This window comes from Lissotriton vulgaris, chromosome 1_1 (genome assembly GCF_964263255.1).
Source record: "Lissotriton vulgaris chromosome 1_1, aLisVul1.2, whole genome shotgun sequence".
NCBI classification, from domain to species: Eukaryota; Metazoa; Chordata; class Amphibia; order Caudata; family Salamandridae; genus Lissotriton; species Lissotriton vulgaris.
Window position 1 is genome coordinate 1072741943 of NC_141685.1, and position 20077 is coordinate 1072762019.

Here is a 20077-nt window from a genome sequence, read left to right on the forward strand (position 1 = left end):
GATGGATGGAAGGAGTGGGATGGAGTGGGATGGATTGATGGAGTGGGGGGAAGGATGAATGGAGTGGGGGTGATGGATGGATGGATGGATGACGTGGGAGAGCCGAAGGCAAGAAGAAAAAAAACGAGTACAATCAGGGAAGCAGAAGGCAAGAAAAAAACGAGTGCAACCAGGGGAGCAGAAGGCACGAAAAACGAGTACAATCAGAAGAGCAGAAGGCACAAAAAATGAGTACAATCAGGGGAGCAGAAGGCAGGAAAATAACAAGTACAATCAGGGGAGCAGAAGGCACGAAAAATGAGTACAATCGGAGGAGCAGAAGGCATAAATAAATGAGTACAATCAGGGGAGCAGAAGGCAAGAGGTTTTTGACACCAAAAAAAGCACAGCAGCAACAAAAAGTGACCAATGACCTGCAGTGCTTCAACAAAGCGTTAAACTACGATTACAGACTGAGGAAGCCAAACTAAGCTCATTTACAAAGCTCTTGCAGTTGAGTAGTATTCGGTGTGTACATGTACACTCCACGCAGAAAAGCACTAAGGGGTGTGACCGAAGGTTAACCACGTCAGCTGGCTGGCATCTCAGTTAGAAAGTGCATGCCGGCATCAGCCAGGCCTTGCGGGATAAACAGCACAACTGCTGCACAGCGCTGGAAGGCAAGCCCTCTCCAAACCACAATTGTCAACACGCGTGTGCTTTGCTTATATCAAGATGTACTGTTAGAGGCGCCGTGGTAATAGACATGCGGTACAAAAGGGGGTGGTGATGTACGGAGCATCTGAATCAATCAAACACTCACACCCAGTCAAAAGATCTGGGTTTAATCCATCACCGTTCTTTAGCCCACTCTGCAACCCCAGTTCAGACATGGCTATATGCAAATCAGTCTGACCCTGTGCCTCATAGGAACAGTCCATCCCGAATTGCCAAGCCATGTCTTCCCTGGACCGGAAACAAGCTTCCGAGGACCAGTTTCTGGCATTCCAGCCGTCTTCAGCCCGGCTTGCTTGAATCCTGTGGCAAAGTGAGCAAGGGACTCACGTCTGAGCATACCCTGCCACACTTGTGGCGGCCAAAAGCGGTACAAAAGGGGGTGGTAATGGACGGAGCATCTGAATCAATCAAACACTCACACCCAGTCAAAAGATCTGGGTTTAATCCATCACCGTTCTTTAGCCCACTCTGCCACCCCAGTTCAGACATGGCTATATGCAAATCAGTCTGACCCTGTGCCTCATGGGAACAGTCCAGCCCGAATTGCCAAGCCATGTCTTCCCTGGACCGGAAACAAGCTTCCAAGGACCGGTTTCTGGCATTCCAGCCGTCTTCAGCCCGACTTGCTTGAATCCAGTGGCAAAGTGAGCAAGGGACTCACGTCTGAGCATACCCTGCCACACCTTGTGGCGGCCAAAAGTGGTACAAAAGGGGGTGGTGATGGATGGATCATCTGAATCAATCAAACACTCACACCCAGTCAAAAGATCTGGGTTTAATCGATCACCGTTCTTTAGCCCACTCTGCCACCCCAGTGTTCAGACATGGCTATATGCAAATCAGTCTGACCCTGTGCCTCATGGGAACAGTCCAGCCCGAACTGCCAAGCCATGTCTTCCCTGGACCGGAAACAAGCTTCCGAGGACCGGTTTCTGGCATTCCAACCGTCTTCAGCCCGGCTTGCTTGAATCCAGTGGCAAAGTGAGCAAGGGACTGGGGTGGCAGAGTGGGCTAAAGAACGGTGATGGATTAAACCCAGATCAGTTGACTGGGGGTGAGTGCTTGTATTGTCAACGCTCCGTCCATCATTTCCTTTGGTTTTTCTTTGTTCGCCCTAAGTTGGCAGGGTATGCTCAGACGTGAGTCCCTTGCTCATTTTGCCACTGGATTCAAGCAAGCCGGGCTGAAGAAGGCTGAAATGCCAGAAACCGGTCCTCGGTAGCTTGTTTCCGGTCCAGGGAAGGCATGGCTTGGCAGTTCGGGCTGGACTGTTCCCATGAGGCACAGGGTCAGACTGATTTGCATATGGCCATGTCTGAACTGGGGTGGCAGAGTGGGCTAAAGAACGGTGATGGATTAAACCCAGATCAGTTGACTGGGGGTGAGTGCTTGTATTGTCAACGCTCCGTCTATCATTTCCTTTGGTTTTCCGTGGTAATAAACATGGCACGTTCGATGGAAGACTTGCATTCAGCTTAAGAATTCACTTCTTCTGCATTAAAGCACAGCGTGGTACTTTGGCTTGAAATATTCTGCAAGAACTTTAATTAATTCACTGGGTGGCTGTAAGCAGCTAAAAAGATGAAAGTAAAGCAATTTAATACACACAAGTAGTTTTTTTCAACTGTAATCCACTCAGCTATATTGTGATCACGCAAACGTCATTAAAATACTAGTTGTTTAGACACAAAGATGATAAAGATGCAAGTGATACATGTGGTTTCCAACACTGATAACAAGATGTGCGGCATCAATATTTATTATATAAATAAATTAAACAAGTCCAGAACAATAATAAATGTTTAAAAAAAATAAAAGTACACTGGGAGGGGGGAGGAGAAATGCGAGACACGGCCTGGCGGCCGTGAAAGTGAAAGTACGGCTGGCCAGCCGTGGGAAGCAACAAGAGGGGTGAATAATTAGGGGAGGAGAAATGCCTGAGGCCGAGCGCACGCTGGGGGAAGCTTCAGATGCCTGTGGGAGGGAGGCTGGTGGCTTTGATGTACACGCGCCTTCCGCCCCACTGCTCCACACTTACTGTACAAAATCCGCCTCTCTGCCGGATCTAATTACACTATAAAAGAATTGCTTAGCTATTTTGAGAAACACATCTATACGGAGGGCTCTTATGAAACGCAAGACTATACAACTCTAAAATGCTAAGCATAAGCTTCTGAGCCCACTAGTACAGACAAGACCTTACCTATGCACAAATATACAAGTAACAAAGCCCGCTGTCCCCTCCTTTGATTGTGTGCATTACTAACCTTCTCACAATATCAGAGGAGTCCTAAATCTGCAACAGTCTCCAGGAGCAAACCTGGACAGATTATCCCCGGTAGCCATTGCGGATGAACGCCCAAAGAGAAGGTTCTGAGCCCTTCAGTGAGCTTGCAATAGTGTCTGGTACTCGAGGTAAAACAATACATGCTAGAAGGCCTTCCCCAAAATTTGCTAGACCACAGAGACCCCCATCAGACACCTATCCATGCCTTTAGCATTTTTAAAATTCTCATAACTTTTTAATGAATAGTACTCGACAGAAGTAGATGTTAGCCATATTTTTCCCCTCACTCATCGAAGGCGTGCATATCAATGCACAGCGGTCTTATGTCTTGATAGGGAATACCTCAATCAACTATACAGAAGCAAACTCCTCTTGTAAATACAGCCATTCTGCTTTCAGTGCAGAAAGCAAGAAAAATAATAAGTCATGTCCTATTTTTGAAGGTTCGGCTCGTAGCAGATGCTATTTAGTGCAACTATTAAATTCAAAACCCTGGGGTATTGGTTGCTAAGGTTTTGGGGTAAAAAGCACACCAATTACTGAGCAACTCGTAATCGGGACCTTCGCTATGAACCAGGCTAACCACATATGGTCAATTCGAGTTAAACATTTTTTTGTTGTGCTGTGTGATCGACACAAAACACTAAAATAAAAAGCATTAAGACTAGAAGGAATGCAGTTGTAGCTTAACCGTCAGAATGCCCGTGTAAAATAATAATAAAAAAATAACCTATCAGTACCGCCTAAACGAGAACATATTAAATTAAAAATGCAAATTGGAGAACTGTAAATAATTCTGATGCACTAAAATGCCGAAATGTCCATATTATAAAGCCTTCTAGAATACCAGCAGATATGAATTAACTAAATTTAAAGTCGGCTTGATGAAAATGCGAGACACGGCCTGGCGGCCATGAAAGTGAAGCATGTTAGTCATATTTCTCCCCTCACTCATCGAAAGCTTGCATATCAATGCACAGCGGTCTTATGTCTTGATAGGGAATGCCTCAATCAACTATACCGGAGCAAACTCCTCTTGTAAATACAGCCATTCTGCTTTCAGTGCAGAAAGCATGAAAATTAATAAGTCATGTCCAATTTTTGAAGGTTCGCCTCGTAGCAGATGCTATTTAGTGCAACCATTAAATTCAAAACCCTGGGGTATTGGTTGCTACTGAGCCACTCGTAATCGGGACCTTTGCTATGAACCAGGCTAACCACATATGGTCATTTCGAGTTCAAAATATTTTTGTTGTGCTGTGTGATCGACACAAAAGACTAAAATAAAAAGCATTAAGACTAGAAGGAATGCAGTTGTAGCTTAACCGTCAGAATGCCCGTGTAAAATAATAATAAAAAAATAACCTATCAGTACAGCCTAAACGAGAACATATTAAATTAAAATAGCAAATTGGAAAACTGTAAATAATTCTGTTGCACTAAAATGCCGAAATGTCCATATTATAAAGCCTTCTAGAATACCAGCAGATATGAATTAACTAAATTTAAAGTCGGCTTGATGAAAATGCGAGACACGGCCTGGCGGCTGTGAAAGTGAAGCCGGCCGTGGGCAGTGAATAATTAGGGGAGGAGAAATGCCTGAGGAAAAGCGGCCGGGAAAGGATCCCTTTGATGTGGCCGTGAAAGCAATTAGGGGGGGAGGAGAATTGAGGCCAGCACGCACTGCGCACGCTGGGGAAGCCTGTGGGAGGGAGGCTGATTGCTTTGATGTGGGGAAATGCGCGTGCTTTTCTTCACGTGAACTGTTGAAAATCCGGCCCTTGGTGTGAGAACCTATTTTGCCCACTAAAATTCGACCCTATCCATTCCTGCGGAATGGTATAGGCTCGACCTAAAAAGGAGTGTGCCAAACACACACTATGTTAAGCAATGAGTAAGGCGACATGTGACGGGGCAGTCGCCACCAAAGTCACAACACACCCAAAGACGGGACAACAAGCAGCGTTTCGCCAAAGAAAAGTAAGCAATTTTGACTGGCATAGGATGGAATAAATGGAAAGTGGTGGGCGTGGTCTATGGCACCAGAGTAGATACCCCATGCCTCGCAGAGCAGCGCATGCGCGCTGCTGGGCTCGACCTAAAAACAAACTGCTTTATTTAAAAAGCAGTCACAGACATGGTGGTCTGCTGACCGCAGTCGGCCACCAGCCCTGCGAGTGCCGGCCAGTCCAAGCAAACAACATATTCAGGACATACTGTTTGTCAATGAAGTCCTTACCGATGGCACGCCCTGGGCCTAGAGTCTGTCCATAAACACCATGCCGATGGCAAACTCTACATCCCCTATCTATCGCCAGAGTCTGTACAAAGGGAAACAGCCACTAGAATGCAGGTATCACATCGCAATGCCATTACAACGCGGTTGTTAAAACAACGAAATTGTTACCACGCACAGCCATTACTACGCAAGTCATTACATCGATTTGCAGTAGATGGCGTGCTAACATTAGAAATGGTATAGTTTACTATTCCAACACCTTCCCTGCAGTTAGGTAGGTTGGAGTTGGAGTAGTAAATTATACATTTCTAATGTCAGCACGCCATCGACTGCAAGTCCATGTAATGACTTGCGTAGTAATGGATTTCCGTGGTAACAACGCGGTCATTGTAACGACCGCATTAATAGGGAACACGTTGTGATGACTCGCGTTGTAACGAGTCATATTCCTGTACCGATGATGCACCCTGGACATATAGTCTGTCATCGACTCCATATTATTGTTCCTGAATCCACCCTCTCGAGTGCTTGACATCATGTCTGCTTCTTCAAAATGAATGCTTACTTCACATGCACACCCTTTCTACCTCTCCGAGGGTTCCCTTAGCCACAAAACTACATTTCAAAAGTCATAGAAAAAAATTTCTCTGTCTTCTGTCTGGCAAGAATTACAAGGATATCATTCCTGTGAATTATCTCCCCTACAATCTCTAAACTGGCTTGGCCAAAGGGAAAAAAACCATAAACTGAGGCAACAAGAACGTAATTTAAGGTAACAAAAACCACAATCAGACATAGTTCGTTATCAGACAAATGCAGTATAAAAAGAGACCCATCGAGTTACTGAACAAACAGTGTTATCAGGTGACCTAAGGTATGATGCTAGTGCAGTTATCAGGAGAAAAAACAGTTAGTGGACAAGCGCAGTTATCATGCGACCAGAAGTGCTTGAATAAGTAATGTAATAGGCCAAGCAATATAAATGGATTAGCAAAGTGGCAGCCAAAAACGCCCTGGTGGGAGGTTTAGAGACCGTTTTTGTTGCATTTCTGGCCAGCTCTGTGACTTCCTTCCGGTCGGATCGACATCTCCTGACCTCGCAGGAGCTGCTGGGGTTTTAATTTTACTCCTCCAATGGAGCAAGAAGCTCTGCTGGACCAGACTTCACACCCAAAGTTTTACCCCCTCAAAGCTCCTCTCATCTCTACCTATCTTGTGTGTTGGGAAAGGCCCTTTCACCAGGCCATGTGGAGCCTGACAGCTGGTAACAGCTAATGTGCATGAAGCGTCTTTGGGTATTTTACCTCTAACCCTGAGAAAAAGCCTACTAACCATCTCATGGGCATTGTCAGGGGCGGCTCTAGGCTCATGGCGGCCCTGGGCAGGGAGCGTAGGTAGGGGGCCGCGGAAGAGGGGGTCCAGGCGGGGTGGAGCGCAGAGGCCAGTGAAGAGTGGGGGTCAGAATGTTTGGAAGTGGAACAGAGCCGGAGGCCGCCAAATCCCTGCTTGGGGCCGCCACGCAAATATGTATCCATCTTCAGAGGATTATTATATTAAGGATATATATTGGCTTGGTGGCCCTGTGCAGGTGCACAGCTTGCACATGCATAAGGTCGCCCCTGACAATGTGTTCATCTCCCCCCAGCTGTGGCTCTTCACAGTGCATCCATGACTGAGGATGGCATGGCTAACATCATTCACGCAAAGCACTTGTAGTTGTTCCAGATACTTAAAAGATGATTGAGAAGACCCTTAGTTAACTAAGACTATGACTAGGGCTCCCAGTCTTATGGTATTTCTTTTTTTAACATTTCCATCTGTATTTATCCATATTTATTTTTCGGCCATCTTATTTGTACTTATCCATATTTATGTTGTGCTTTGAGAACAGAAGAGGGAATAACTCGCATATTTCCATATTTATGTAATGGATAAACGTGCACTCAAACTTTTTTGCCTGTCAGCTTTTAGCACATTGCACAGCCAAAATATAATAAAACAATAAACCCACATGAAAACAATTTGCATACCAGCACACATACATGTTGAGATATGTAGAAATGTAAGTAACTCCCCATGCTGCCAGTATGTACAGCTATTGGCCTGAAATTAATTAATCTCGGCAAAGAGAGTCACTTAAAAGAAGCCAAATTATCTGTATTTTTCCACTTTTAAAAATAAATACAGACAGGAAACACAATGTTTTCTGTCTGTATTTATCTGTAAAAATCAGTAAAAATGTAACTATTACGTATAACTGGCTAGTGGGTTATACAGGCTTGAGGTATGCGTATTTACAGCATCGCAGGGCGGTAATCACTGTCTTCAATCAGGTCTCAAAAAGGGACTTTTCAGTGCTGGCTTGAAGTCTTGTAGAGTGAGGATGGCCTGCATGTTAGGTGACTGGGAGTCCCAGTGCAATGGGTCTAGAAGGTGGAAAGATTGAAACTTGAAGCCAGTGAATAACTGAAATATGTGGAACTTAGGTTTCGAAAGGGTGTATCGGGATAGGGTGTCGGACAGGTAGGTTGGGGCCACACCATTTACTGCTTTAAAAACAAGTAGGACGTTTATGCCGATGAGCCAGCTGGCTGGCTGGCGGTCCTGAGGTTGCATACGCTAAGGTAAATTATTCAGAGTTAGGGTTGTAAAGTTTATGATTTTGTCTAATGAAGTGAATGAGTGTTGTGGAAGGCCAAGTAGAAGACCATTGTAATAGTATTTAATCCAGGCCAGAGGCGATAAAGGAGATTATTGGAAGAAAGATAAAGTGTTAGACTCTTGAAGACCAATAGTTCCATTGTCCTACAAAAGAAGGGCAGTTGAGATACAGGACAATAGCTAACAGGGAAGAGGTCTCTGCAATAGATTCTTTTTTTAGAAAGAGTGGAAAGACTGCAGATTCCAAGCGAGGTGGGAATTGTTAATTAACAGAGTGGTCAGGCAGCAGAGAAGAACTCCAGACTTGAGGGTAAGAGGTTTGCTGCTTTAAGGACGGAAAGGATCACAAGATGCCCAGGGTGGTTTGAAGGCTTTCATAGTGGGAATGAGTTTTGATGGGCTTGTTGTGATGAGGCCCAAGACTTTAGTTGAGTTAAGTTGGTATGTGGTGGGGATATAAAAGAAGCACGGTGGAGGAGTCAGAATTGTGACTGGGGTGTTTCCTAAGGTGGTGATTTTCATGACGTGTACAGGGAAGTCATTGGCTGACAATGAGAGATTGTTTGTGAGTGGTCGCAAAGGAGAGAGTGGTCTCCCTAACGTGCATGCTAGACGTGGGCAATGTTGAAGAGAGGCGATGAGATTTCAATAGAATGAGGATTTGGGATTGCCAAAGACATTGGATAATGTGCTTGAGTTTAGCTTTAATTTGTCAGGGTTAGAGGTGGTCTTTTTTCTTTGTCGGTTACATAATAATGCTCCCATTTTGGATTTTAGACTGTGGATACAAGGTGTTATCCAGGGCTGTGGCCATAATGCAGCAGGGAAGCATGCTCATAATAGATAATGGCCACTAAATTCTTTGTTTCACAGCACTATGAAAGTGGTTAGATGATGTGTCTTGGTGGAGGGGAGGAACATTGTTGTGAATCTAGGGCAGGAATGTGGCAAGGGAATCTGTGGGGTGTTTCCTTTTGGAAATGAGGCCATTGCTTGGGACAGGGAGCGCTGGGGGAATGTTGATGGACAAGTCTTTAATCAAGTTCAGAGGGAGGACAGCTTTCTGTCCACCAACAAAACATGTTGACTCAAACCCAAGTTCTAGCTCTATAGGCCCACAGCATCTGGAGTAACATTTGCACCAGGTCCATAGTTGGGTGTCCCACTGCTGGGTGATGGTTGGACTAATCCAACTGTTCTGGCCTCCTCCCCATCATCTGCCTATGACCCCAGTTACTATGTTGTAGGTGTACACGTTGATAGTGGAAGTGGGGTGGCGGCCATGGGTCATGAGGTTGGCCACCATCACTGGGAAAACAAGGTCTCAAGGGGGTGTGGAATCTCAGGCCATGACCAAACACGCTCCACATGTGGAGCCTTCGGCCCCCTGCTACTCCTCGTATAGATGTAGGCGTTGATGGGGGAGACCCAGAAAAAGCCTAGTTGCCTGAGGTTGGCCACCGTGCTGCGACTAAGGTCTCTCGAGGGATGGAGAGCTCAAGTGAGGCCCCTCCATGTGTGAGAGGTCAGAGTTTCTCTTGTATATGTTCATGTTGAAACTGTTAGTAGACGTGGGGCGGCAGCCACGTCATGCAAGGTTGACCACTGCAGAAGGGAGCTCAGACATGGGCCAACACAGTCGCCACATGTGGAGCCCAGGGCCCCTAGCTAGTTCCTAGAAGATCTAGGAAGAAGTTGTTGGTGGAGGTATATTGAAGGCCTTGTAGCTTGAGGATGGCCACTGGGGCTAAGATTGATCGATGGATGGGGCATTGCATGCCATGGCTCACACACACTCCAAGTGTGAAGGGCAGGCCGACTATTTTTATTAATACTTTATAGTAGTGTGGAAAATGGTGTCACAGCGTCTCGCAATATTTACGAACATGTTGATACATTTTGTAACAACAATTTCGTAGGGGGGTCTTCCGGGTACGGGTGACCAGAAAAACAGAGCGTGCATGTCCATTTGATTTACATATCTGAAAATATTTCTTGCACTTACATTTGTGAAAGAATGACGTTTGCATTTTTCTAAACACGCATGTGAGCAGTTTTGTGGCTACCGTTCTGTGAGGGAAATACTCTGGGCCATGTGACTATTAGCCAATGTTTCCGGTAACGTTAGCATAGTGAGATGCAATCAAGGTATTTCGCGAGAATGCGCATGTTGAGGGATCTCTTGAATTGGCTGAAATGGTTAAGTATTTACATATGCAGATTCATATGGAATAGGTGAAGCACGCCTCGTATCCCGAGGGGTTGAACATCGCGTCAGGGCAAGTGACTTTGGAGTTGGGGTGTTTGTCCAGAGCACGCGCTCCACCCCTTCCAGGGACCCCTCGAGGACTTTGATGTATATGGTCGCCTGGCGAGGCAAGCGTCGCTCCAGGGAGGGTTGGAGAGAGTCAAACCAGGACACACAGACTCCTACCCCTGACAGGATTCACACAGCTATCTGGCGTAACACAGGACCCCCGAAGTTCCTGGGGGCCCCCTCAGCACAGTACTCCGCCCCAGAGCTCCTTCATGGGTCCGGAGGGGGCCACTCACGGGCCTCCTCCAGTTCCGTTACGCCAGTGTGCCCTGGATGGCATGAGTTGAGATGCCTCGCAGATCATTATGCCGCTTCAAGTTGGGCACTTCACAGGGTCTCGAGGGAAATGTGAGTTAATGCCAAGGCTCCCAGGTGTCTCGCATCATAGCTGCCAGGGGAGGGAGTGTTAGCGGTCGTCGAGGAAGGCCCCTCAAGGACAAGAACCTCTCAAGGAGGGAGGACGCGTAAAAGACGTCCCTGTCGCGTGGGAGTGACCAAAATGACCTTGAACTTCAACACCCCCCCCCCCCTCCCGAAGTACTAGGGCCCCGGTACCTCACCTTACACTTGCTCAGGTCATCTCAATGGCATATTAGGGCGTCACGGGCCCCACTGTAAGCAAAGAAATGGGGCCCTGCCCAGTAGGTTGGTAGAACAAGTTATTAGGGCACTGAGGGCCTTCACTTTCCAGGGCTCCGGTGCTACTACACCTGCTGTCCTACTCATAACTGCCCCCGTGGGTCACGCAGCGTGAGGTTTGGACCACACCAGGGCACTGGTCTCTGGGAGAGGCAGGCTGGCGTCAAGCTAAAACCCCCCAACCTTCCCGTGCCCAGTCCGCCTGGCATCTCGCCTTACAGATGGCGAGGGTGGAGCTAATGAAGACGTGTGGCGCGAGGTTGGGGGCCACCCCAGGACAAGGTTCTTCTCGAGAGAAAGAAGATGAGCCGAGCACCCCCGCCCCTCGGTCCCCGGGTGTCTCACCTTGTAGATGCTGAGCGTGGAGGTGTACAAGACGTCCATCTCGGGGCCTTGGGGCGCAGGGAGCCGGCACCTGAGGAGCTCCGTGTGTGGGTCCCAGGAGCAGAAAGAGGCGCGGGATTAATAATTCACAGGCCGCCGGGTCCATCCGATACCCAGCAGTAATAAAACACCCGTGGAGGGGGCACGTGACTGGCCAAGAGGGTGAACACGCGGGGGCTGGACTTTGTACACGCCATGTGGAGGCCGGGGAACCCAGTGTGGCGTCACGGAATGCGTACACTCTGTGTAACGCCCAGGGACACCCAGTGTGAGGACCAGGTGCACTTGATACACGTCCCGGGTACACCCAATGCATAGTCCAAGAATACCTTGTGCAAGGGACAGGTACTTTCTCTGTATGGACCCGGTATATTCAGAGCTGCTAGAATCATGCCAATAGAATGCCACATCTTGCGGCAGATTTGACTAAATTAAGCAGCATGAAAAGGCAAATAATGCAGCATAAAAAGCAGGGCCTGGTTTAGCGCTGGTGGAGCCCTGTGCAACAGTGCTGGTTGTCGCCCCTTCCCCTCCCCAATGGCCACCTCTGCCACGGATTCCCGCACTAGCACTCTTTAACAGTCAAGTCTCCTTAACTACTCTCTCTCAGATTCATTTCGTTTTATAGCACCACCCATACCAGTGTAAGGTGTCGGAGCAGTTTATACCACACACACATTGCACAGAGACAAGCATATGTGTGTAAATCAGTGTATAGGAAATGTTACATCAGACAGGACTACAAGGTGTAGTGTAGAAGTGACGTCATCGATACTGGAAGGCAATATAGTTTAAGAGCCAATATTCTGGAAAAGCACAAATTCAGAATTTAAAGCATAACACCATTGTTAGGGGTTCTCTTTCACAATAAGAATTGTTTTCTAGCCAAATGAACCCTTTTCACAAGATTAGGGTTATGAAAGGCTGAGCAAAAAAACATATAGCTCTAACATGTACCTTGCAGTTTGCATGCAGCTCTTTGATGACAGTTAATAGCTCACTGTTCTATATTAGGATTTTGACTTACATAAACGACGTCACAAATGGAGCACTCTTACAGAAGAAGTAACCCACAGGCCTAGTTACATTATATGCACTTAGTAATCTGCATAATACACGTTCTTAGAAGCAGGCATTTTAACCCTCTGTGCGACCTTTGGATGAGTCAAAACTTCCACAAGACAGACCGCCAGTCTCTTTCCAGGAAGACGATTAATCACCAGAGTTATCTTGACATTTTATTAGATGTCTGAAAATTGCTGGAGGCTAGAAATGCGGCAGCAGGTGCTTTTAAAATGATAATATACATTTTCAAAAATGACGGCCTGAGCCCAAGTCACCGCCCCGGTGCGGTCGCACTGATCGCACCGCCCTAGAGCCGGCCCTGATGAAAAGGCAAATTATGCAGCATAAGGCGGCACATTTTGTGATAGTCAGCTAGATTCATGAAGCATTTTTGCGGGCGTAAACGGTGCGAATCGCAGAATTCGGCCGTTTGCATCCGCAAAAATGGCATTTGAAATTCATCATTGGGTCATGTACTCGCAAATTGAGAAATCGCAAAAAAATGCGATTTCTCAAATTGCGATCGCATTTAAGGAATCTCAATTTGAGAATCCTTAAATGGTATTCATGACCCAATAAAAAATTGCGATTCCTACATGAATCCCGTTTTGCGAGTCTGTAATAGCGATTCCTTATTATTCGCTATTACAGACTCGCAAAACATGCCAATGATGAATCAGGCTGAGTATCTCTTCATTATTTTGTTACTTTTACTGATGGTAACACTGCATGGCCAAAGATTTAAATCTATTGAATATAGCAATAAGAAACTGAAAGATGACCAGACAAACCTCTGCGGAGGGCTCTTCACTGCGCAGGAATATATGTGGCTATGTTTTTAGTAATTTATCATCTGTATGAGCTAGAAACAATTTTTTTGTTAAAATTTGCACGTTATGCTGCCGATGATAGATTATGTGGCAAATCCATAATTATGAGGAAAACACAACGGCCTCAGAAACACTTGATTGCAGTGGCCCCCCTGGGTATACCCAGGCATAGAATAGGTGCACACAGCAGGCTAGATCACAAAACATTTGTCACAGACACGATTTCATGTCCTTGGAGGTAAGCTAAGGCAGTGCTTGCTAATAAACCCCTTTTACTACCGTTTAATGAAAACAGTATTCTGGAAGTGGTAACATGCGACAAGAACATGTGTGCACATTTGCGGTGCGGAATTTTGTTGTGGTGGTGATGTGTCCTGTTCTTTATGCTGCTCTTTGTGATTTTGTTGTGTTGCACTGCAGTTCTTGTGCCGCATTCTGTTTTTACTGTTTTGTTGTGATGTGCCGTGTTATGTTTTAATTATGTTATGTGGCTTTGCGTATATTTTTGTGTTATGTTCTGTTGTCCAATGATGGAGCTACATTTCCAACCAAAAGGAGCATGTCTTTAACGTTTCTGGGATAAGCAACCAATTACCACTGTTTAACCCCTTCACTGCGGCGGCTATTCCGCCGCAGTGCTAAGGGGGCGGGCGGAAGAGCGGCGGGCGCATGCTGGTGACGGAACCGCTCCGTCACCAGCGTCGGTTGCGCTGTGCTTATGACGGAGTGGTTACGTCATGGCCCCGCCCGCTCAATAGAACGCTCAGCGCAGGCGCGGAATTCGCGCCGCGCATGAGCGGCGGGCGGGCCATGACGGAACCGCTCCGTCATCAGCACAGCGCCAACGCAGCTGATGACGGAGCGGTTCCGTCATCAACATACAAGGGGTTAAGGTGGTGAAATAGCGCTGCTCCAGCTCTTCAACTACTTAAGGCACCGGTCACGCCAAAACGGTGGCAGAGACTGTGCCTTAGCTCAGTGCTCCCTGTGCCCTCTTTGTGTTTTATGGCTCAGTTGGTGTAAAAGTCATGGCATCCCTTGTAGGCAGAGCTGCTTTGTGGCAGTGCGACTGGTGCAGTCATACTTGGCGCTGACCTAGGCGGTGCTGTGTTTGGAAATAATATAAATAACCTATTGGTTTAATAGCACCTGCTGCAAATTTCCTTGAGTGTCCAGCAGATTTTAGGCAACAATAAAAATGCCAGGAATAACTCTGGTGATTAATGTTCCAGCAGGAGAGAGAAGGAGTTTAGTCTAGTGGTGGTTTTGACTCATCATAAAGTAGCGCAGAGGATTAATGTGCCTGCTGCAAAGAACGTATACCGTGCAGATCACAGAACTATATTTTACGTGTCAGCTCAGAGTGTTACTACTTTTTTCACAGAGGTCCTTTTGTTACTTTTGATAATTGCAACTCATAAGTTACATTCCTAATATAGCACAGTGACCTATGAAGTGTCCTCAAAGAGCTGCATGCAAAACTACAAGGTATAGGTTAGTATATCATATTTTTTTCCTCTGTCTTTCATTATCCTAATGTTGCTAAAAAGGTTTGTTTGGGTAGAAATATATTCTTATTACTAAAGTCAACCCAACCATATGGTAGGTTTTTAAATCCCGAGCTTGTACTTCTACAGACCAAGTACTCTTAAAGTATACGAGCTACTAGTATGGATGACAATTGATTCCTACACCTAGTAATCCTCATTGTGTTGTGCAATATTTTCTATAGACTGATTTGCACATGTATGATTCATTGTCATGTGTGTGTGATATAAAGTGCTCTGACACTCTACACTGTTATGAGTAGCGCTATTAAACAAATGAAATCCACGTGAGAGTGGGGCTAGGGAGAGATAAGGAGCACTATTGGAGATTGGTAGTGGAGAAGGTGGTCATTGGAAGTGGGGTGGGCAAAACAGATCATCGCATTGGGCGCCACCAGCGCTAAAGCCAGCCCTGCTTGTAGAGATCATGTGCACTTAGTTCCACATACCCTCAGTACACAGAACAGGTACACAAAGTGAAAGGGCCAAGCACACTCTGTGTAAGGCCCAAGTATTACGATTTCAGTACAAGGTAAACCAAGAGTAGTGACCAGGCACCCCCAGGTAAAGGACAAAATTCACTCACCACAAAGACCACGAACAGACAGTACAAAGGAAGGGAACAACAGAGTATTGAGTGCAAGAGTGTAAGGACCTGCCACACCCAATGTGAGGGCCAAACACATCACATAAAGGGACTAGGTACACCCGAAAATATAGACCAAATACACCCAGTCTAAGGATCAGGCACTTTCTGTACAAAGACTGGGGATTCCTAAGGTAGGAACCAGGTACATGCTGTGTAAGGACCAAGTACACCCAGTTTAATGCCTAGCCGCACCTAGTCTTAGGTCGATGTACGCCCCAGTGTAATGCCTGAGCACACCCAGTATTAGGACAATGTACACCCAGTATAATACCTTAAAACCTCCAGTGTTAGGTCGATGTAGACCCAGTGGAATGCCTGAGCACACCCAGTGTTAGGTCGTTTTACACCCAGTGTAATGCCAGGGCACGCCTAGGGTTAGGTCAATGTACACCTAGTTTAATGCCTGGGCACGGCCAGTGTTAGGATGAGGTACACCCAGTGTAATGTTCAAAAAGAGGGGTTGCCACGTGCATACCAGTTTCCTTCGTTTAAGTTTTAATATCATCCAGCTTAATGTGTCATGTTTGTTTAATCCTTACTCTGTAACGTGGCCTGCCCAAGTGCCTCGCATATATACATGTATCGAAGAAGCTGGAGCAACATTCCACTCCATCCGGACGCACAGCTTGTGTTCCAAAAGTATTCACCATAGTACTCCATAAATTAATCCATATTTGTGAAATTTATTCAGTAGATTCCAATCAATCCGTTTATACCACAATAATTCTTTCTGTCACATGCAGGGCAGTAAATGTATAAAAACGTTTCTTGTGCCACAGATATGCCTATCCAGGCCTTGTTCTGGGCATGATATTATACACAAAAGATCCTTAGAAGTGGATCACTTTATCCCAATGCATTTCGAGCTCTTAGTGGCTCTTCCTCAGGGGTTCACTGAAACGGGCGGGGCATACAAAATTGTGACGTGGGAGACCCAGAGGCGAAAGAGAGATATCAGGTGTTCCATTTAATGGTTGATGGGAGTTGGAGTTTTGCAGGCTGTCTGTGTAACGTGAGTGGTTGAAAGGGAGGGGCGGAGTTAGGTGCTCTCTTTTTGAAATAAATGCAATAGCTGAGGATAGGCAATACTGGTAGACGTTAGAAAGCTGACACGTTCTGAGGAGGATATGTTAATGTGGTATGAAGGTACGATTAATTTTGTGCATGGCGTTTAACCATGGGGATTGATTATCTTGAATAAATGATAAATGGGACCTTGAGGTAAGGTCTAACAAATAACAACAAAGAGGGTTTCTCTGGGGGCAATGTGTTGGGCATTGTTGTGTGTTGAGAGGGAAAACGTCAGACATTTAGTGAAACATGCTTATGTGTGCTAGTTTTAGAATTTTCTTTTTTTAAGTGGCCGAAAACACAAACTAATGCCAATGTTTTGATGTCTTAATGATTTCAGTGAACCCCTGAGGAAGAGCCACTAAGAGCTCGAAATGCATTGGGATAAAGTGATTCACTTCTAAGGATCTTTTGTGTATAATATCATGCCCAGAACAAGGCCTGGATAGGCATATCTGTGGCACAAGAAACGTTTTTATACATTTACTGCCCTGCATGTGACAGAAAGAATTATTGTGGTATAAACGGATTGATTGGAATCTACTGAATACATTTCACAAATATGGATTAATTTACGGAGTACTATGGTGAATACTTTTGGAACACAAGCTGTGCGTCCGGATGGAGTGATTGCAGTGCGCTATTGCCGGGTGAACACTATGATAGGTGTCCCTGGATGTTATAAATTATGATGAAAACGCCGCACCTACATCAGCGCCCGTGTGGAGAAAAACCGTGCGTTTTTTCTCCACACGGACGCTGACGAGAAAACGGGACCGGGTGCTGGATGTAGGTGTGGCGTTTTCATCATAATTTATAACATCCAGGAACACCTATCATAGTGTTCACCCGGCAATAGCGCACTGCAATCACTTTCCAAGTCAGGACAACTGTACTAATTTAAGGGTTTTTATCTGAAACTCCATTTCCGCGCTAGGTCCACTTCCTGCTCTTTGTACACTGTCATTCGGAATGAGAATAGGAAGTCTGTGGACATTATAACCTGTAGACAGCTTGAATTTTTGAATCAAAGACCTACGTACGCCGTCTATAGAATATCTCACCATTGTGCTTTCGGCGTCCATATAACAATTTGCCCTGAGGAAGCCCAATCTGGGCGAAACGTGTTGGCTGTTTTTGCTTTCAAGACAATGTATGAAGACTACAATAAAAATATTTTGAAGAACATCTTGAAGGACCACTACTCTTTTTGTGAACACATATGAACATTCTTCTTAAAAAACTTTTCTGATGTACCTTACTTTACTTGTTGCCTCTCTGTTCTCCAATATTTTTAAGGATAAGGTGGGCCTGGTTGACCACCAGGGTCACTCCATACAAAGCCCAGACACCCACAATTTAAGGGCATGGTACATCCAGTGCAAGCACTGGCTGCAATCATTTTAAGGACCAGGTACACTCCATACAAAAAACAGGCCTGCATACTCCACGTAAGAGCAAACCAAAGATAGTTACCAAGTACACTCTGTAAGACCAGGGCGCAGTCTAGGGATTGGGGGCAGAGCATACAAAGACCAGACACACCAATGTTAAATACAGGGAGTGGACACACCCAGTGTTAGGACCAGGCACACCCAGTGTAAGATCTAATGCGTGTTGTCGCTAGGGGACAATTTCACTAAGCGTATTTAAAACAAAATTCCCCTAATAATTGTAAGCCGTGCTTAAAGAGCAGGATGTTTATCACCCTACTTCCCCAGACCCGATTCATAAAATCAGGTAATAGTCATACAAATCTCTAGCACACGAGTATACAAGTATCTCGAGTAACCAAGTTAGAACAACAGTCAAGTAATACACATTGGACAAAGTTGATGCCCTTTTTTTCGGTTGAAGTCTCCTTTCTTTATTCTTTTTGTCACACTTAGGTTCTTTTCCTGTTTTAGTAGCCAACACGTGTTTCGTCCTAGCAGGAGTACCCCGAGACTTCTTACGAGATCTGGTGCTTTCAGGGTGGTATGTCAGTACCACCCTGAAAGCACCTGATCTCGTAAGCTTGTGCCAAAGATGTGTACACCCAGTGTAAGCTCCGGCTACACCCTGGAAATGATCAAGGACACCCAGTATAAGCTCTGGGTACACACAGTGTTAGGACCAGGCACACCCAGTGTAATCTCCGGGTATACCCTGGAAAGGACCAAGCACACCCAATGTAAACTCAGTTTACACCCTGGAAATGGTCAAGGACACCCAGTGTAAGCTCTGGGTACACCCAGTGTTAGGACAAGGCACACCCAGTGTAAGCTCTGGGTAAACCCTGGAAATGATCATGGACACCCAGTGCAAGCTCTGGGTACACCCTGGAAATGATCAAGAACACCCAGTGCAAGCTCTGGGTACACACAATGTTTGGACTAGGTACGCCCAGTGTAAGCTCTGGGTGAACCCAGTGTTAGGACCAGGCACACCCAGTGTAATCTCTGGGTACACCCAGTGTTAGGACTAGGCACACCCAGTTTAAGGTCTGGGTACACCCAGTGTTGGGACCAGGCACACCTAGTGTATACACACTAGAAAGGACCATACACACCAATTGTAAGCTCCACGTACACCTGGGAAGGAATCAAGCACACCCAGTGTAAGCTCTGGGTACACCCAGTGTTGGGAATATGCACACTCAGTGTAAGCTCCGGGTACACACTGGAAAGGACCATGCACACCAATTGTATGCTCCGAGTACACCTGAGAAGGGCTCAAGCACACCCAGTGAAAGCTCTGGGTACACCCAGTGTTAGGACAAAGGCACACCCAGTGTAAGCTCTGGGTACACCCAGTGTTAGGACAAGGCACACCCAGTGTAAACTCCCAGTACACAATGGAAAGACCAAGCACACCTAGTGTAAACTCTGGGTACACCCTGGAAAGGACCAAGCACACCCAGTGTAATCTCTGGGTACACCCTGGAAAGGACCAAGCACACCCAGTGTAATCTCCGGGTCCACCCTGGAAAGGACCAAGCACACCCAGTGTAAACTCCGGTTACACCCTGGAAAAGACCAAGCACACCCAGTGTAAACTCCGGGTACACCCTGGAAAGGACGAAGCACACCCAGTGTAAACTCTGGGTACACCCTGGAAAGGACCAAGCACACCCAGTGTAAACTCCGGGTGCATCCTTGAAAGGACCAAGCACACCCAGTGTAAACTCCGGGTACACCCTGGAAAGGACCAAGCACACCCAGTGTAAACTCCGGGTGCACCCTGGAAAGGACCAAGCACACCCAGTGTAAACTCCGGGTGCACCCTGGAAAGGACAAAGCACACCCAGTGTAAACTCTGGGTACATCCTGGAAAGGACGAAGCATACCCAGTGTAAACTCTGGTTACACCCTGGAAAGGACGAAGCCCACCCAGTGTAAACTCCGGGTGCACCCTTGAAAGGACCAAGCACACCCAGTGTAAACTCCGGGTACACCCTGGAAAGGACGAAGCACACCCAGTGTAAACTCTGGGTACACCCTGGAAAGGACCAAGCACACCCAGTGTAAACTCCGGGTGCATTCTTGAAAGGACCAAGCACACCCAGTGTAAACTCCGGGTACACCCTGGAAAGGACCAAGCACACCCAGTGTAAACTCCGGGTGCACCCTGGAAAGGACCAAGCACACCCAGTGTAAACTCCGGGTGCACCCTGGAAAGGACAAAGCACA

The 20077-nt window shown here is 46.4% G+C and overlaps 1 protein-coding gene across 1 annotated transcript in view; it reads right to left on the minus strand.

The window, feature by feature from the left end:
• BAIAP2L2 (BAR/IMD domain containing adaptor protein 2 like 2) overlaps positions 1-11365 on the minus strand; it is a 179030-nt gene extending 167665 nt beyond the window's left edge. Inside the window, exon 1 of the mRNA XM_086963230.1 lies at positions 11206-11365. Coding sequence (XP_086819356.1) covers positions 11206-11244 — 39 coding nt within the window. The 5' untranslated portion in view covers positions 11245-11365. The remainder of the gene's footprint in view (positions 1-11205) is intronic.
• Between the last annotated feature and the right edge of the window lie 8712 nt (positions 11366-20077).